This window comes from Carassius auratus, unplaced genomic scaffold (assembly GCF_003368295.1).
Source record: "Carassius auratus strain Wakin unplaced genomic scaffold, ASM336829v1 scaf_tig00006755, whole genome shotgun sequence".
Classification (NCBI taxonomy): Eukaryota; Metazoa; Chordata; class Actinopteri; order Cypriniformes; family Cyprinidae; genus Carassius; species Carassius auratus.
The window spans coordinates 5,683-25,539 of NW_020523786.1; the positions used below are offsets into that span (position 1 = coordinate 5,683).

The 19,857-nt window shown below is 36.9% G+C and overlaps 2 protein-coding genes across 2 annotated transcripts; both read right to left on the minus strand.

Annotated features, from left to right (window-relative positions):
• Positions 1-499: 499 nt before the first annotated feature.
• Positions 500-6,002, minus strand: LOC113071274 (microfibril-associated glycoprotein 4-like). The gene is made up of 5 exons (XM_026244638.1): positions 5,801-6,002; positions 5,513-5,719; positions 4,595-4,691; positions 4,278-4,445; positions 500-759 (listed from the first exon to the last, which is right to left on the minus strand). Exons 1-5 carry the CDS (start codon positions 5,804-5,806, stop codon positions 500-502), a joined length of 738 nt encoding a protein of 245 aa, XP_026100423.1. The 5' UTR covers positions 5,807-6,002.
• Positions 6,003-11,566: 5,564 nt separating this feature from the next.
• LOC113071270 (microfibril-associated glycoprotein 4-like) lies at positions 11,567-15,476 on the minus strand. Its single transcript, XM_026244635.1, has 4 exons — positions 15,246-15,476; positions 15,069-15,165; positions 14,802-14,969; positions 11,567-11,823 (listed from the first exon to the last, which is right to left on the minus strand). The coding sequence occupies exons 1-4, from the start codon at positions 15,474-15,476 to the stop codon at positions 11,567-11,569; spliced, it is 753 nt and encodes a 250-aa protein (XP_026100420.1).
• Between the last annotated feature and the right edge of the window lie 4,381 nt (positions 15,477-19,857).

Here is a 19,857-nt window from a genome sequence, read left to right on the forward strand (position 1 = left end):
GCATACAAATGAGAAGTACATTTTTTCATTTCCTCACAGGACAGCAACACTACAAAAACATGTTTGTTTTTTTTTGTTATCACATTTTGGTAAGATATGTCAACATTGAACCACTCTATATTTTGTATTCTTGTCAAAACCCAATACTAACATTTAAAGTTTAATTTGGTCTTTAAAAATAAATTAACTAACAATTCAGGCTCAATTGTTATCATTGAATTAAATTTCTCATTTAGCATTTCTGCTGTGTGTTGTGGAGATAAACACTTCGGACATGATTTCAGTGCAGAAGTTTATTGAACGTGTATGAATTGTTGATTAATTTCACTTACAAAAAAAAAAAAAGTTACCCAAAACAAAGACAAACAGTTTAGAAATAGTTGTATGTTTTTTTGAGAGTGATATTCCGGTCCCACTTTGTATTAAGTGGCCTAAAGTACTATATACTTACATTAAAATAATTTGTTTAATAATAATTTAATAATAATTGTTTTGTTGTTTATTTCTCAGACACACGTTTGATCTTCATGTTGATGGATTTCATACTGACTGCATAATCCTTCCAGGTGTACCAAACGTTTCCAATGGCATAATGGGTGGGATCTTCACCCCATAAATACACTCCATTGGGGTTTGCTTTGTGACAGGATGAGTACCAAAATCCCCCAAGATAACTTTTGGCACAGTTTTTTACATTGACATCTTGGTCTTTGTCAAAGGTGGAGAACTTTAATCCATCATGGAAGGATAAAGAGTCACCTGCAAAGAGGGAGAGCATCACTAGGGACAATAACCAAAACGAAACGTTCATGAGTATAAAGTCTCCTTCCAGCTAGAAACTTTTTCATGTCTCTGGGAATGTTTTTAGCAGGGAGTTTTATTTTTGTTCCCAGAATGTTCTTCCAAAAGTTAGGATAAACATTTTCTAAAACATTCTAAAAATGTTTATTGATAACATTGTTACAACATTATTCTCTAACTTTCTAATAAAGCTTCCCATCATAAATATGGGAGTAAATAACTAAAAACTGTTCCAGCTTGACTTATTAAACCAGACTGATTTATTTCTGACATTGCCTTTACAAAAGGTCTCTTTGAGATGAAGGAGGTTTAGATGTTGATAGTTTATTGAAAAATAAGTTTTGTTTTGACATCACCATTATGGTGATCAGTAGTTAGGCAGTTTGAGTCAAACTTTTTAATGTTAGTTTTATCTGTGTGTGTTCTGGAGATGGTTATTGATGTTAGTGATGGTTTAATAGCATTCGAAATGTAATTATTCAAACAAAGCTTTGAAAATATTTTCAATTTAAAAAAAAAATGTCAAAAATATAATTGCCTTAATAAATCTCTGTGATCACAACAGGATGGCTATAAGAACACTTCCTTTAGGTCAGCAGTTCTCAATTCCAGCTCTGTGTGTTTCACACGTCTCTCTTTGTTAACACACCTGATTCAGATTAATCAGCTCGTTAGAAGTGAGGCTCTGCGCATCAACTGTTCACATTGACATGCTCCCTATACAGGGTTCCTTGCTCCCTACTCTGCTGAAGTTTATCTCACTTCAGAACAATCATTCATGGATTTGTGCTGCAAAGGATCTTCACCCATGGTCATTTAAATTCATGTCCCGCACCAGAGTATGTGAGCATTCAAACATCTCACAAAACATCACTCCGTCCTGGTTCACCATTTCCCACTCCTCTCTCCACTGATCAGAAACATAGCTCCGCAGCTAAATTAATTCACTATGCTTGAAAAATCAGTTTTGTTCAGAAATTATATTAAACGAAAAATACATGCATAATACTAGAAGAGTAGTTTCAACATGGTTTACTGTAACACTACAATTAGCCCAAGTCCATATTAAATGATTAATTGACTGCTCTCAAAAACATCTCTCTCTACTATGGCAAAGCTGAGGGTATCACTTCAGAAACAGAGAGAATATGCTGTAACTTTTCAGTTTTTCTTCATTCCTGATTGTATGCGTGCGATCTGTAGGCTACATTATGGGCAAGCTTGTGTGCTCCCTCCATGTTTAACAAATTAGTTTCTAGCAGAGATTAACAAACTGTACAACTTACAACATGCTTTAATCACGTGCACTCATCCCTAATTATGCGATCCCTAAAAAACTGAAAAGTCGTGGCCTAGCGGTTAGAGAGTTTGACTCCTAACTCTAATTTAAGAGTAGAATTGACTAACTAAATCAAAAATGTATCACCATAATGGTGACATCAAACTAGTGGTGGAAATTATGATTTATTTTTTTCAAGATTTGTTCATTTACAGATTGTTCACCAAAATGATTTGTTCAGATTCATTCACCGATTTGTTCAGTGACCATTTCTTCATATTATACAAAATACACCAGCAGCTGACAAAAGAGTGTTTTATGTGTTATGTCTTAAGTCAACGAATGTATTCACTTGTTACAAAACTGATTTGGCTTTATTAGAATGTGTGCATAATCACATTTCATAAATAAAGTCTAATTAAGAGTGGTTACGTGGTTACGTGAATGAGAACTATTTGTTTGCCTAAAAGATTCGTTCACGAATGCCACATCACTACATCAAACCAAACTATTACTTTTAAATAGACATCAACATTTAAACCTCTGTTAATCTCAATAAGACCTTTTATAAATGTATGACAGAGATAAAGTCAATCTGGTTTATAATAAGTGAAGTTGAAAATTCTGTTTTTGGAGTTACTGAAGATGGCAAAGGTTGGGCTTTTACATTCAACCAAAATGTGACATCTGAGCAACATTTGAGTACACATCCAATGTCCAATGGGATGCTTTTCAGAATGTTTTTAGAGAATGTTATCCAAACTTTTAGCAGAACATTCTGGGAACTAAATTAAAACTTGCCGCAGAAAACATTCCCAGAACATGTAATCCCACCTAGAAATTTTTCATGTTCTGGGAATGTTTTCAGCTGCAGGCTTTATATTACTTCCCAGAATGTTCTTCGAAAAGAATGTTCTGCTTAAAATGTCTAATGATAACATTGCTAAAACGTTATCCTCTAACATTCTCATAAAGCTTCCCATCACAGTAGATGTGGACTTATAATGCTCAGAAGTCAAATGTTGATTGAAAGTGAAAACCCCAACTTTTGATGTAAACAAAATTACTCCAAAAACAGTATTACCAATTTCACTTATTATAAACAAGATTGACTTTATATCTATCATATATGTAAAAAAGTTATTATTGAGATTAACAGAGGTGTTGATGGTTTATTGAAAATAACAGTTTAATTTGACATCACCATTATGGTGATCAGTACTTTTCAATGTTACTTTTTGTTTAACAACTGTAACTATATTTGTTAAGGCAAAAACAGTGCGAGAAAAATGTCATTACTTCCTGATATAAAAAATTTCCTCATGTAACGATTTGATCGACTGGTTTTATCTGGAGTCTAATCTATGCTGTTAATTTATTATTAATGACTGTAGCAAATGTGTTGCAACGCATAAGATTCTGCAGATTTATATAATTTATATTTTTGTCTGCTCTTTCTGAATTACACTGTTCATTACAGAGAGCCCGCAAACATTAGTGTATGAATCTCAACAATGATGAAATGCTTCATGCCACAAAGCATTCTGGGTGCCATGGATGAGTTTTGCATGATGTACCCAGATTACATTGCAGCATGAAGCATGTCAAGATTGTTGAGATTCATACACACAATCTTGATGTTTCTGTGACAAAGAAAAGTATTTTCTTCAAATCCTCAAAATGATCTGCTTTAAATTCAACTGGGTCTCAGGCAGTGGAGTCACTTAAATAATATGCAACTAACAACATACATTAGATTGGGTGAAATCAGGAAACCAGACCACATATATGATGATAACTCAATCATCAGGTTTTTGTCAAAGTTACAGCAGTTAAAGATCAACACTGACAAGCCAAGTGTCAAATTGAACAACTAAAGCCAACACTTACCACCATTATGGTGACATCAAACTATTACTTTTAAACAGACATGAACATCTAAACATCTGCTTAAATCTTAAATAGAATGTTAGGGGATAATGTTCTAATAATGTTATTAATAATCATTTTTAGAATGTTTTTAGAGAATGTTATATCTTTTGAGAGAACGTTCTGGGAACAAAGGAAAAACTACTCGCTGAAAACATTGTTAGAAAAATCATGGGAATGTTCTCAGAACATTTTAAAGAACAAAAAAAGTTCTAGCTGTGATGTTCTTGGAACATTCTTAGAACAATAACATTCCTATCTGGGTTACCTGCTCCTCCATTATTGAAGCCTGAAACTTGTAGATTATACCCAGCAGCTTCAGGACCCACAGAGAAAGAGGAGTAAATAGCGAAAACTTTATTTCCATCAAAGTCCTCCAGATCCACTCTCAGCATGTAGTTCCTGTTATGTGTCAGCTGGTACATGTTCTCCAGCCCTGATCACACACACAAACACACACATGAAGAACACCTTCAACCAAACACTGGACATGAACACACACACACAAACACACACATGAAGAACACGCTCAACCAAACACTGGACATGAACATCCACACACACACACACACTGTGAGATCTTACCCAGCCAATATTCACTTTCCACATTTCCAAATCCTGTCTTGTACTGATCCCATGGCCGATAGAAATTCACACTGCCGTCCATTCTCCTCTGAATCACCTGTGATGGGTTTATACAGAAGATATTATTCCTCATGACTCAATGTTCTGATGTGTGTTTAATATTTAAGGGATACTGCGCCCCAAAATATCAATAATCACTTACCCCCATGTCATCCAAACCTGTAAAAGCTTCGTTCACCTTCGGAGCACAATTTAAGATATTTTGGATGAATTTATTTACGAGGAGGCTTGAGACTGTCTCATAGACTGCCAAGTAAATACCACTGTCAAAGTCCAGAAAAGTATGAAAAGCATCGTCAGTTTAGTCCATCTGCCATCAGTGGTTCAACCGTAACATTATGAAGTTTTGTACGAGAAGAAAACATAAATAGTGATTTTATTCAACAACTAACTCCACAAGGATATGCTATTCTCTTTCAAATCTAAGTGTAGAAAACGTATCCTTGTGGTGTGGCTGACACAGAAGAGTGTGAGAAACCTGTGTTCAGCTCATATTCTCCAAAAATGGTGCTACGGTGATGTGGGGGGAGACAGAGGAAACCAATTATTGAATAAAGTCATTAATTTAGTTTTCTTCTCGTATAAAAAGTATTCTTGTCGCTTCATAACATAACGCTCGAATCACGGATGGAAGGTGGACTATTCTGACAATGCTTTTCATACTTTGACAGTGTATTTATCTAGGGAGTCTATGGGACAGTCACAAGCCTTCAGGTTTTCATACAAAATATCTTAAATTGTGTTTGAAGATGAATGAAGCTTTTACAGGTTTGGAACGACATGGGGGTAAGTGATTAGTGACAAAATTTTCATTTTAGGGTGGAGTGATCCGTTAATGATCTAAAGTCACATGCATACCGTCCATTCTCCATTGTCTTCATTATTCCCACCTGAGATCATCTCACAGTAAACCTTGACAGGAACGCCACCTGTTAGATAGATGGAGTAAATCCCACTGACTGTTTGTCCTGATATATAAAGGTCTGAACAGTCGACCGGATTGTTAACACTCTGAGTGCAGCCGTACATCAGAACAGCAGAGAGAACAGCCAAAAAATTCAACATCTACATGAGACAGAAATAAAGACATGAACATCAAACTAATATTAAGCTTAAATCTTTTTTTTTATTTATTCAAGAACTTACCGCCATTTTCTCAGTCTCTCCTCAGTGGAACCCAGTAGAGATCTGTTTTATATTATGTATATTCTGACAGTTCTTTAAGATTCTCAGACTCCTCCTTTGTGTTACAGAAGAAATTTACATTACAAGGACCCATATTTTAGATGCAAATAAAATGCAAGTTCAAGCTGCTCTCACATGATGTATTTGCTGTGCTTACAGTGCTTTGGCCCAAAACTGCTACTTGCATATTCTTCCTTTTCTTTTTATTATAATTTCTGGAATGAAAGTCTATCGCCTCCCATAAAAGCATTTGGTTGAAAGGTAGGGCTGTAGTACTCGAGTCCGGTCTTGGACTCGAGTCCGGACTCGAGACATTTTTCTGTCGTCTCGGACTTGTCTCGGACTCGTTGAATTTGCACTCGGACTTGTCTCGGACTTGGCCATTGGACTCGCCAAGTCTTCTAGTTGGTCTCGACCGAGTCCAGCAAAAAAATTAAATAAAAAATGTCTCCTTCAAAACAAAACCACATTTGCATGATGTCGCGACTGAAAACGTTTGGAAAACGCTAGGCGCGCCGCTCTCCTTATTTCCGAAGCACTCTGTAATCTGCGCTCGCGCTCCAGTGGCATCTGCTGTTGCTGGGCAACCATGACCCACTCTCCATGATGACGCAGAAGTTTCAGCAAAGAATAAATGGAATTCCAGCACTAAACATCCCTTTCAGTAGCTCTGCTGATAGATTCATTTAAAAAATGGCTATCCTTGTACAACTATGATCATCTGTTTCTCCATCTTGCCTTAGCTTTCAGTATTGTTCCGGGAAAGGATGTGCATGACCAATGGTGCACTTACTGCGACCTGAAAAGTTTAGATGTTTCTAATTAAATTTTCTACCTGTTAGATTGTGTTTTATTTACGTCTACACCTAGATAGCCTTTGATAGCCTAGATAGCCTCTTTTTTTATCAATAAATGCGTATTAATGTATAGCCTTATGCAACAATTACATATGTACATTTTAAAAACTTTATATATGACATTACATATTTACATTTTCATGTAACAGCCAGTATTTGTATCTGTAACAATCACAAAATTTTTCCTATCTGCATTCGGATACAACATCGTACAGTTACTTGATAAGACTGTTATGACATTTTATATATTTTTTCGTAGTTATCACTGAACAAGTATGTCGTGTTAAACTGAAATAATTATTAATTTCTAAAATAATATTTATCATGCAAGCAGAGAGTCATGACAAACGTTTAGTGATCATTTGAACACGACTGAATCTATTCAATGCACACATTCTCATTACGCAGAACACTTTAAGCGAGTCTTAATGTTAATGAACTTCACTTAACAGATGTGTGTGTTCCGCGCAAACCAGCAAAAGGTAAAGATGCAAACATGTAGGACAAGTAGACAATGTATCCGAATCGAAGCTGATTATTAGCCTGCTCTTGAGAGAGAACTGATTTGGTTTTTGAGAGACTGAGACGCGCAGCGCGGCTGTTTGATTTGGTGAGCGCGCTGTGCTTATTCCATTCATTCGTTTCATGGTAGCCTAAGCTTTCAATATTTGCCTTTTAAATATATACAAATAATATAACGTGTAGCTATGATGTATTATTATAGGTAAAATTACTCTTGCAACACTCTGATTTCTGAGAGATAAACAGAGAGGCGACAACAATGCGGTGTTTGATTTGCACTCTTTTCACTCATAAAGTTTACATTCATTCACTTCTGGCGCTGATGCCCTGGCTCACCTGTTATCTAGCAAACACCAGACTGTGTCAGCTTCAATCGAGTATTCAGGCAGAATTATTCCTTGAGCGTTATTCGTTTTTTAAGCCATTATCCGTGCCATATTCGGCTTCAGGCACAACCCTAATTATTACATTACATATTTTATTTTTACATGCAACATAGATAAGGTCATATAGTAACAGCTCCACGCAATATTGTAATTCTAAAATTCACGTCGTGCTTGCAAACACTTTGTATTCATTATGGTTAATGCATGCTGGAGTTTCCGATTGTTTCCGACAGAGCTCGACTAGTCTATGCAAGCACTAAGTAGCTACTGTATGACAAAAATGTCGCTGTATTTGTGTGCGCATGCCCAGTAGAGCCAAACGTATCCATTCTAGCCTTGCTGCGCGCATTTGTCATATCCCGAGCTTTGCATGTGTCTGTGCACTGTGCCAAGGCATCAGTCATATACATTTTTGACCACAGATATAATGTCAACAAAAAATGAAGTACATAAAAATTATTAAAGTTCCAAACTTTGTTTGTTTATCCAAGTTTAGCTCCCAGGGTCAGACTGGGGGTAAAACCAGTACTCATTAGCAAGGCCCCAAAGGAAGAGAGGGCCCTTGAAAAGTATGAATCTGAAATATATATTTTTTACCTGGATATTTTCATGGGTGGGGGCCATGGGGGCCCATCAGGACTGCCTATGCATAGGGCCCAGGATCTTGTTTAACGCCCCTGTTAGCTTTAACCCTCAAGCTCTTACTAGACACACTAATCTTCCAGGTGTTTTAAGGCCAGTTGGAGCTAAACTTTTCAGGACATTGGCCATCCAGGATGTAGTTTGGAGACCCCTGTCCTACAGAGTTGTTACTTTGCACATGCTTTTTGATCATTACAAATAATAATGTAAAATGATTTTCTTAGAATAGGAGATATGCTTTCTCTCGCATCACAAACATTATCAGTAGTTAAGTATGTGGTCTTGAAGAGGACCCTTTTTTCTCTCATTTGGACTCGGTCTTGGACTTGGACTCGAAACTTTTGGACTTGGACTTGACTTGGACTCGAACCTCTTTGGACTCGGTCTTGACTCGGTCTCGACTAGTCCTGGACTTGGACTTGACTTGGACTCGACAAAGCCGGACTTGACTACAGCTCTATTGAAAGGTTGTGAAAATTGGAAAATAGATAGAGGAGAGACTTAACATTAAAATCAACCACACCAAATTTGGAGTCTCTATATCATTCCCTCTAGTACGACCATTGGGTCAAATATGCACTAATGTTTATGCTAATAACTTTTGAAGCTAAAAATGTCTCTGATTCTGGAACACATGTAAACCATAGGTGCGTTTCAAACAGCTCTCTTAAGTCATTAATATGTTAAATGCACAAATTTGGTAAGGAGCCAGGGTAATAATGACATTATGACGTTAATGCTACGTATGAGCAACAGTAAAATTGATGTACTTTTAGATATTTTTTAATGCTTTTTAAAGTATACACTCCTGAACAAAATCTTAAGACCATGGGATGCATTGCAAGTTTTACACATTTTCGCACTAGTGGATCATAACTGGGTTGTAAGTGCTGCTTCAAAATGCCAAAAGAAGAAACAGGAGCAAGAGATAGAAAATAGAGAGTAGTCAATTTATTGAAAACTGCATTTAAAGTCAAACAGGCTGTTCAACAGCTGATCAAAAGTTTAAGACCATAGCCATAAAAAGGTCAAATCTGCACAAAAATATGGCTTTCATGTCATTGTTTTACAAGCAGTCATACTGTCAAGATCTCCTGATGGCAAAGGCAAAAAGGCTTTCTCTTTTTGAACGTGGCAGGATTGTTGAGCTGCACAAGCAAGGTCTCACACAACGCGCCATCACTGCCTAGGTTGGATGCAGTAAGACAGTCATTTTACATTTCTTAAAAAACCCTGAGAGTTATGGGACAAAAAAAGTCAAGTGGTAGACCCAAAAAGATTTCACCTGCACTGAGCCGCAGGATCCGACGGGTTGTCCGTGAAGACACAGGTCGATCCTCGATCCAAATTAAGGCCCTTACTGAGGCTGCCTACAGTCCAATAACCATAAGACGGCATCTGCTAGAGAAGGGCTTCAAGAACAAAAAACGTCTTCAAAGGCCACGTCTCCTCCCACGACACAAACTTGCCCATTTGGAATTTGCAAGGGAGCACCAAACATGGGACATTGAAAAGTGGAAGAAAGTTTTATTCTCTGACGAGAAAAAATTTAATCTGGACGGTCCTGATGGCTTCCAACGTTACTGGCATGACAAGGAGATCCCACCTGAGATGTTTTCTATGCGGCACAGTGGAGGAGGCTCCATCATGATCTGGGGTGCTTTTTCCTTCAATGGGAAAATGGAGCTTCAGGTTGTGCAGGGGCGTCAAATGGCGACTGGCTATGTGGATCTTTTGCAGCGGCATCCCTCTTTTCCGAGGGGCCCCGTCTGTGCGGTAATGACTGAGTCTTTCAACAGGACAACGCTGCAATTCACAACGCCCGCCTGACGAAGGACTTCTTCCAGTAGAATAACGTTGCTCTTTTGGACCATCCTGTGTGTTCCCCTGATCTAAATCCCATTGAGAACATTTGGGAATGGATGGCAAGGGAAGTTTACAAAAAAGGATGTCAGTTCCAGACCGTGGATGCCCTTCGTGAAGCCATCTTCACCACATGGACCAACGTTCCCACCAGCCTCCTGGAAACAGTCGCATCAAGCATACCGAAATGAGTGTTTGAAGTGATCAACAAGAACGGTGGGGCTACTCACTACTGAGTCCTTTTTTGACACTTTTACTTCTGTTGTGAGTTTATTTTTGGGCTATGGTCTTACATTTTTGATCAGCTGATGAACAGCCTGTTTGACTTTAAATGCAGTTTTCAATAAATTGCCTACTCTCTATTTTCTATCTCTTGATCCTGTTTCTTCTTTTGGCATTTTGAAGCAGCACTTACAACCCAGTTATGATCCACTAGTGCGAAAATGTGTAAAACTTGCGATGCATCCCATGGTCTTAAGATTTTGTTCAGGAGTGTATTATGATAAATGCTTTTATTGTGACATATTCCTGTAAAATTCTAGCCATGCAGTAATTGACGGATGTTAGCTAGATTATGTTCACTATTTGTCTAGTGATGTATGTTTATGCTTAAATATAATTAAATAATTATTGTGTTATGATGTGTATTGTGCTGGCTCGTGATCTTTATTTCATGATTCAAAATGTTCATCAAGTCAACATACAGTATTGAATATGGATGCTCCCCGGCAAGGGTTTATCCTGATGACAGTGCCCTCTATCAGCAGGATAACACACACTGCACACATTGTTCAGGAATGGTTTTAGGAACATAACAGAGAGTTCAAGGTGTTGTCTTGGCCTTCAAATTACCTAGATCTCAATCATATGTGCTAGACCAACAAATCCGATCCATGGAGGCCCTACCTCACAACTTGTGGGACTTAAATACAGAAGGTAATTTACATTCCCAGTGAAAAGTTTGCAATCACAAAATGCATGTTTTACATTTTCAAGTTGTTTGTTGAGTGTGCATTTGCAAACCATCATTTGTGTTTGTGTTAGTGTTTTCCATTGACATCTGCATAACCAATAAAGAAAAGAGAATCTTAAAACATTGTACAAATTGACATTTACTGACAAATAAACAGCGATATTGGTGTGCAAGTAAAAAAGTACACATTGTTTAGATACATATAAAAGGTTGTAATTATAGGGAAGATTATCAGTTTATAAACATTTGAACTGAATTCTTTATTAACTCTTTCTGATGTCTGTTGTTGAGATAAACAAATCCACATAATGTCTTTCATTGCTGGAGTTTATAAAAGTTTATTTTTGATTCTTTTAAATTGCAAAAAAAGAATAAATAACTGATGAGAGTACACAACACAACAGATTTACTAAGATACAAAGTTTACAGAGGAAAGGAAACCCTTAAACTTTATGTAATAGGAGTATAATATTTCTTCAGAAGTCTAAGAAACACGTCTGATCTTCATAGTGATGGATTTCATACCAACAGCAAAATTGTCCTTCCAGCTGTACCAAACATTTCCAATGCCAAAAAAGGGGGGATCTTCTCCCCATAAGTACACACCATTGGGATTTGCATGGTGACATGCATTGTACCAAAATGCCCCGAGATACACTCTGGCACAGTTTTTGTCATTGAAGTCTTGGTCCTTGTCCAATGTGGTGAACTTCTGATTATTATGGTATGCCAGAGAGTCGCCTGCAGCAAGAAAAAGTATTGAGGAGATCAGGGGTGCAGATAGGATTTTTTAACTGGCTGTCCAGCAGTCAAATCTTTTCAGTCCAGAAAAATCACCAGCTCAGTCATAGATGATAGTACAGGTGCATCTAAAAAAATTTGAATATCATAGAAAAGGTCTTTATTTTTTGTAATTTAATTTTAAAAAGCAAACTTTCTTATATTCTACATTCATTGCACACAAACTGAAATGTTTTTGTTGTTGTTGTTTTAATTCTGATGGTTACAGCTTAGGTAAATTCTAAATTCAGTATCTCAAAAAATTTGAATATTCCATTTTGAGCTTGATTAGTTTGATTAATTTTGAGTATAAATACTGGGTACCTCCTGGGCTAGTTTAGAACATGCAACAGTTGTCCAGAAGACGACCATCAACACCCTCCACAAGGAGGGTAAGCCACAGAAGGTCATTGGTGATAGAGCTGGCTGTTCACAGAGTTCTGTATCAAAATATATTCATAGAAAGTTGACTGGAAGGAAAAAGTGTGGTAGGAAAATGTGCACAAGCAGCAGGGATGACCACAGACTTGGGAAGATTGTGAGGAAAAGCCGATTCAAGAACTTGGGAGAGCTTCACAAGGAGTGGACTGAAGCTGGAGTCAGTGCATCAAGAGCTACAGGAAAAGAGCTACAGCTGTCACAATCCTAAAACCAAGCCACTCCTGAACCAGAGAATAACGTCTGAAGCATTTCACCTGGGGTAAGAAGAAAAAGAACTGGACTGTTGCTCAGTGGTCCACAGTCCTCTTTTCAGATTAAAGTAAATTTAGCATTTCATTTGGAAATCAAGGTCTGGAGTCTGGAGAGGCACAGAATCCAAAGTCCAGTGTGAAGTTTCTGAATTCAGAGATGATTTGGGTGCTGTGATGTCTGCTGGTGTTGGTTCATTGTGTTTTATCAAGTCCAGAGTCAATGCAGCCATGTATGCTTCCATATGCTGACAAGCTTCAGGAAGATGCCGATTTCCTTTTCCAGCAGAACTTTAGCACCTGCCCACAATGACACAACCACTTCCAAGTTTTTACTGTGCTTGATTGGCCAGCCAACATGCTTTACCTGAACCTCACAGAGAATCTATGGGGTATTGTGAAGAGGAAGATGAGAAACATCTGAGAAACAATACAGAGAAGCTGAAGGCCGCTATGAAAGCAACCTGGGCTTTAGTAACGCCTCAGCAGTGCAACAGACTGATCACTTCCATGCCACGCCGTTACTTACTTACTTTACTTACTTACTGAAGCAGTAATTCATGCAAAAGGAGCCCCAACCAAGTATTGAGTGCATAATTACACCTGCTTTGGAGATCTTGAACATTTCCGTTTTGTAAATCTTTTTTTGATTGATCTTTTGAAAATATTCAAATTTTTTGAATTACTTGATCTAAAAACTGCAAACGGTAACCATCAGAATTAAAACAAAAAAACTCTTGAAATATTTGAGTTTGTGTGCAAGGAATCTAGAATATAAGAAAGTTTGCTTTTTTGAATTAAATTACAAAATATAAAAAAAAATTCCATGATATTCAAATTTTTTGAGATGTACCTGTATATGATCACTATGGCTACCACTAAAGGCACATCTGAGGCAGCTACCAGCTCCTCGTAGGACCCCGGGGTCAGGGCTCATAGCACATACACACAGAGAACATGAACGTCAGTGGCAACACCATCATCATGTGTGTTTATTGACAACAGAACAGCGTGTAGTGAGAAGGTGGGTACAAAGTAATGGTTAGATGACAAAAATACCTGCAATTTATGAAAACATCTTCATCAGTTTGACAACACATGCTGCAAATACTCACAATACAAACAAATAAAGAAATGTGCTGCAAAAACACAGACCATATCAGAAATATTTAAGAGAATCGTTAAGTGACAAATATGACTGGGACATAATCTATCAATGTTTGCTCAGAAAAGATCTCTGTTTATTTTAACATACTGATCATATGATTCCTTGGCTTTGTCGTTGTTGCTTTCTTGTGTGGATATTATCCTAAACAAGCTGACTAAATACACAATTACTGTAACTGTGAACGGTTATGTAAGCTGGCTGACTTACTTTTAGACTTACCTTACAAAAACTAACCATAGCCTTTGGTTTTACTATTGAAATTAATTAATTAATAAAGACATTTATTATATAAAAAGCAAACAGAAAATGGTTTCTGTAATCATGCACAAATTAACCATGGATTTACTACTCTAACCATAGTTTAACCATGGTATTTTTACAACTGTGGTTATACAAATGGTAATCAATACGGCAAAGAAAAGGTTAATTTTCATTGTTGGGGTAATTTTGTTTGTGTTGAGTATTTGCAGCTTGTTTCTGCATTTGTTTGTGTTTAGAGTATTTGCAGTGTGAAGATGTTTTCTTAATTTGCTGGTGCTTTTTCTATTTGAATGTTTTGTGGAGTTGAGCTCTCTCGGCCACCGTGCCTCGCCCCTGTTTTGAAATCTTCACCCCACACGTACATACTCAACCATGGCAATGATGCTCACGGAAACAAGTGGAGATGACACACAAGCATATTCAAACAAAAGCCAACATGTATAAGTTGTGTGTAAGAAATAAAATCAGTGTTAATCACCTATCAAAAAGAAGCAAAGCAACCTCGGCATCTGATTCAAGCCCTTCCCAATCCTTGAGTTTCTCTCCACCGCTGGAAAGCTGATCCGATATTTACGCGGGTCTTGCCTCAGCTAAATGACTAAATGTAAATGTAATTTAATATGCATCCTGTGCACTAAAATTGAGCGCGCTCTTCTCGCTATCAGGACAAGACACGCCCCTTTACTGCTGATTGGCTACAAGTGTGTTTTGGGACTCGGTCAGACACAGCAGTCAAAAGCGTTTGTGTTTCAAATATCGTTTAGTACATGTTTAAGGAATGGTGATATGATATTTTTATAATGTAAATTAATTAGACCTACCTGCTCCTCCATTTTTGAATCCTGAAACTTGTAGTTTATACCCGTCAGCTTCAGGACCCACAGAGAAGGACGAGTACACAGCATAACCTTTCCTTCCATCAAAGTCCTCCAGATCCACTCTCAGCGTGTACTTCCTGTTGCGTGTCAGCTGGTACATGTTCTCCAGCCCTGATCACACACACAAACACACATGAAGAACACGCTCAACCAAACACACACACACATGAAGAACACGCTCAACCAAACACACACACTGTGAGATCTTACCCAGCCAGTATTCTCCCTCCACATTCCCAAATCCTCTCTTGTACTGATCCCACGGCCGATAGAAGTTCACACTGCCGTCCATTCTCCTCTGAATCACCTGTGATGGGTTTATGTAGAAGATATGATTCATAATGAATGTTCTGATGTGTGTTTAATGATCTAAAGTCACATTCGTACCGTCCATCCTCCGCTGTCTTCATCATTCCAATCTGAGATCATCTCACAATAAACCAAGACAGGAACATCACCTGCTGGATATATGGAGTAGATCCCACTGACTTTTTCTCCCGAGTTATACATATCAGAACAATCATTTAAATCCTGACATTCACTCATCAGTACAGCTGGTAGAAGAGCCACCAAAAACACCATCATCTGTACAAGACGCAGAGAGAAAGAGATGAACATCACACTACAATGAAGCTGAATGTCTATGAATGTAGAGTTAGTATGAACTTACTGCCATCTTCTCAATCTCTCCTCAGTAGATCACAGCAGAGATCCGATTTATCTAGAGAATTTTTTTTTTATATTTTATGAAAGTTGTATAAATGTCTGAATTAGTTGTGATATAAATGAAGAATAAAGCAGGTCTCACAGTTTGTGTTCTTCAGTCTGACACAAACACTCTTTATATCTATCAGATTCTCAGGTTCCTCATCGGATTAAAGAAGAAATTTACATTACAGAAACCCATATTTTGGAGGCAAATAAAATGCAAGTTAAACCTGAAGTCACAAGCTGTTTGCTTTGCTGCAGTGCATTGGCCCCGAATTGCTACTTTTCAACTATGTTGTCCTTCTTCTTCTTGTTATTATTATTTTTGAATGGAAGTCTATTGCAGTCCACATAACTGTTTGATCAAATATTGTGATGCACCTGTAATTCTCAGGACAGTAGGATGAGAGGCAGAAACCAGTAAGAAATCACAAAACGTTCTAAAATTGTAAATATTGAAACTTTCATTTAAATATCAATACAGAAGATCTAAATCTAGATTAAATTAATCTTCAAATACGCAGATTTGTACATGCAGCACATATACCCAACACACTAGTGAGGTATTAAATATAAGTGCTTGAAGTGTAAGAGAAATGTTTCCCTTCAACAGATGCAACTCTTGTGTTAAGCATTTTCTTCCCTTGTGTGTGTAACATTGAAAAGTTTGTCTTGTAAACCTCATTTTGCATGCATGTAAATATAAGTCTGAACTTACATACAGTAGAGAACAGAGCTGTGCACTTTTTGTTCATATATAGAGCACATTATTTGCTCTTGGAAATAATTTTGTTCCAAATGCCTTTATCAAAACTGACTTACAAAAGTCTTATCACAGAAAGAATAAACTTGGATCTAAATTAATTATGAAAACTTCTATGACTACTTTGTTTTTTATATATACTTATTTATAAACTGTATAGTAGCAGAGCCATACTTGCCCATTAGGCAAAGCTAGGGGACCCCTTTGGGCCCCTAAAAGCCAGAGTTTTTGGGGTATTAACGCTTCCTCAGTGCCATGTGCTACCAAACACACAGTGCAATGAATTTGCATTTTCATTAGTCCATTTTATAATTTTTGATTTTTGTGAAACCCTGTATCTCAGCTGTAAATCAACTGCACAGTAAAATCCCCAGTGTTAATTTAACACTCTGAGTGTGGATTATATAAACACTGAAGCAGTGTTAAAAGCAACACTGAAGCAGAGTTGAAGTTAATGAGATAATTAAGAAGTTAATTGAGTTATGATTGACCATTATTGAAGACACCTGATGTTAACAAGCAGAATCACCAGCCGAGAAAATCACAATTTGTGTGTCACCATTATAGTGGTCAGTGTTTGCTTTAGTTGGGATCTTGGCTTGTGACTTTTTAAATTAAAAGTTTTTGTGCCAAGCCAAGAGCAAAAATCACTGGGTGTTGATGATTATGTTTTAATGTAATTGTTGCTTGACCTTAATCACTGAACTCTTTTACAGTCTCTTCTCTTCTTATGGATCATTATTGATTGTAACAGCTTTGATTACACAACGAAAGAATCTGTATTTTCTATACATTTTGTAAGCGTCTCTTGTGATTCTGAATTTTTTTTTTTTATTAAAGAGTTTTAATTTTAGGCACACAGAGATAACAAGAATCAGCGTATGAATCTCAAAAACGGTGACAAACAGCATATTCAGATAAACAGATCTACTCTGAACATCACAAATCTAGATACTAAAAAAGCTCATAATTTATTCATGCCGCAATGCATGATGGGAGCCATGGATGAGTTTTTGTTGGCTACAACATGCTTTTTTGATGGTCACCATTGTTGTGATGCTCACGCTGATTCTTGATGTCTGTGTGTCTAAACTAAAGAACTCTTTCTTTATGTAGAACTAAGTTTTAAAAACATGTCATATTATGGCAAAAATGCTGGATCACTTGTTTGTCCATCTTATTTATGTACACAGTAAAGAAACCTGAACTCAGGCATTCAGGTCAATCCATGACAATAAGTCCAAACCACAATCAATACCATAAGATTGCCTTTGCTGTGGTCTGTCTGTATGGTGTAACTCAATTACCACAACCCCACAAAATCTAAAGTTAATAACTGAAGGGTCAAGATCCCAACTAAAGCAAACACTGACCACTATGATGGTGACGCACAAATTGTGATTTTTCTCGTTTGGTGATTCTGCTTGTTAACATCAGGTGTCTTCAATAATGGACAATCATAACTCAATTAACTTCTTAATTATCTCATTAACTTCAACTCTGCTTCAGTGTTGCTTTTAACACTGCTTCAGTGTTTATATAATCCACACTCAGAGTGTTAAATTAACACTGGGGATTTTGCTGTGTGGCAATTGCTATTTTGTGGTCTACAAAGACAGTTATCTGCCCTGTCTATGTAAAGCGCTTTGAGTGCCTAGAAAAGTGCTATATAAATATAATGAATTATTAATGCTTTTTAAAGTATATTAATGATAAATTCTTTTATTGTTAAATATCATTGTAACATTCTAGCAATGCAGTAATTACAGATATTAGCTAGATTATGTTCACTATTTGTCTAGTGATGTATGTTTATGCTGAAATATAATGAAATAATTATTGTGTGTCGTGATGTGTATTTTGCTGGCTCGCACAATCTGTTCTTTACATCAACATAGTGAGTTGCTCACCAGTTTTCATAATGAATTTTGGGATTTTTTTGATGAAGTGAATGTAGACCATGTACAGCCCTTCATGGCAAGGGTTTATCCTGATGACAGTGGCCTCTTTTGTAAGATGACACACTGACACATTGTACACGTTGTTCAGGAATGAACAACCATGATGCACTGTGGGCTTTTGAAGCGTGTGCCTACCTGGATGTTACAACATCAGCGCTAGACCGCAGATCAAGATGATGAAGTGATGGCATGCACACATTACATTTTTTTATGCAGCAGATACTTTTTTATTACCGAATTCAGAGGCTGATAATGTACAAATAGTTGCAGAAAAGACCATGACCCTCCTATTCCTGTTTCAGGCCTTACCACAATAACAGTTGTTATATATCTAGAAGTTTTATTTGAGTGTTTAAATCATAGGAAATGCAAGAAAAACAGAAATGGAACTGATGTTTTAACACACCAGGTTGGCACATGCTCAGCATGTTATGATTAGTCAACTGAGAGGCTCAAATCTGATTGGCTAAAGAGTATGATGAAAAAACAACAAAAACAACACCTGGCAGGAAAGTTTCAAAATAAACACACACAAATCCAAAGAGATGGTTTGTAAATGCACTTTCAACACTTGTTATTTGTTCATTTAAAATAGTCAAAACTTTGTGTGCATATTTGAATATGTGTGATTGGTGTTTTGCATTTGTGAAATGCATGTTGTGAATCTAAATTTGGTTATAGCACATGGAAAAAATCAGGGCTTATCCAATTGGTAGTGCTATAATACTTAATAATTAATAATAATTCAATAATAATCATTTTAAAATAACTTTGCACAATTGAAATTTATTCAACGTTGATTCCACCCTGGTACTTGACATTGTTTAAACGTTGAAATGTCGGCTGGGGGACCTGTAGTTCTTGTGTGTGTCTTGTTTCTCTTTTCTTCAGTGATTCTGCTCATTAACAGCAGCTGTTCATCAGTGTCTGAATACACTCATTAATTTTCATTCTTTCTTTCAGGTGGAATATATTAGTAAACTCATGTAGGGAATAGTGAATGAGGGTGTAGGGTGTGATTTGACACACAGCCGCTGAGTGTCGACTTTGAATGTTGTTAATTTACCAAATACAGGTGCTGGTCATATAATTGAAATATCATCAAAAAGTTGATTTAATTCAAAAAGTGAAACTTGTATTTTATATTCATTCATTACACACAGACTGATATATTTCAAATGTTTATTTATTTTAATTTTGATGATTATAACTGAAAGCTAATGAAAATCCCAAATTCAGTATCTCAGAAAATTAGAATATAACTTAAGAGCAATACAAAGAAAGGATTTTTAGAAATCTTGGCCAACTGAACATTAAAAGTATGAGCATGTACAGCACTCAGTACTTAGTTGTGGCTCCTTTTGTCTGAATGACTGCAGCAATGCGGCGAGGCATGGAGTCGATCAGTCTGTGGCACTGCTCAGGTGTTATGAGAGACCAGGTTACTCTGATAGTGGCCTTCAGCTCTTCTGCATTCTTGGGTCTGTCATAGCTATCTCATCTTCCTCTTCACAATACCCCATAGATTTTCTATGGGGTTAAGGTCAGGTGAGTTTGCTGGCCAATT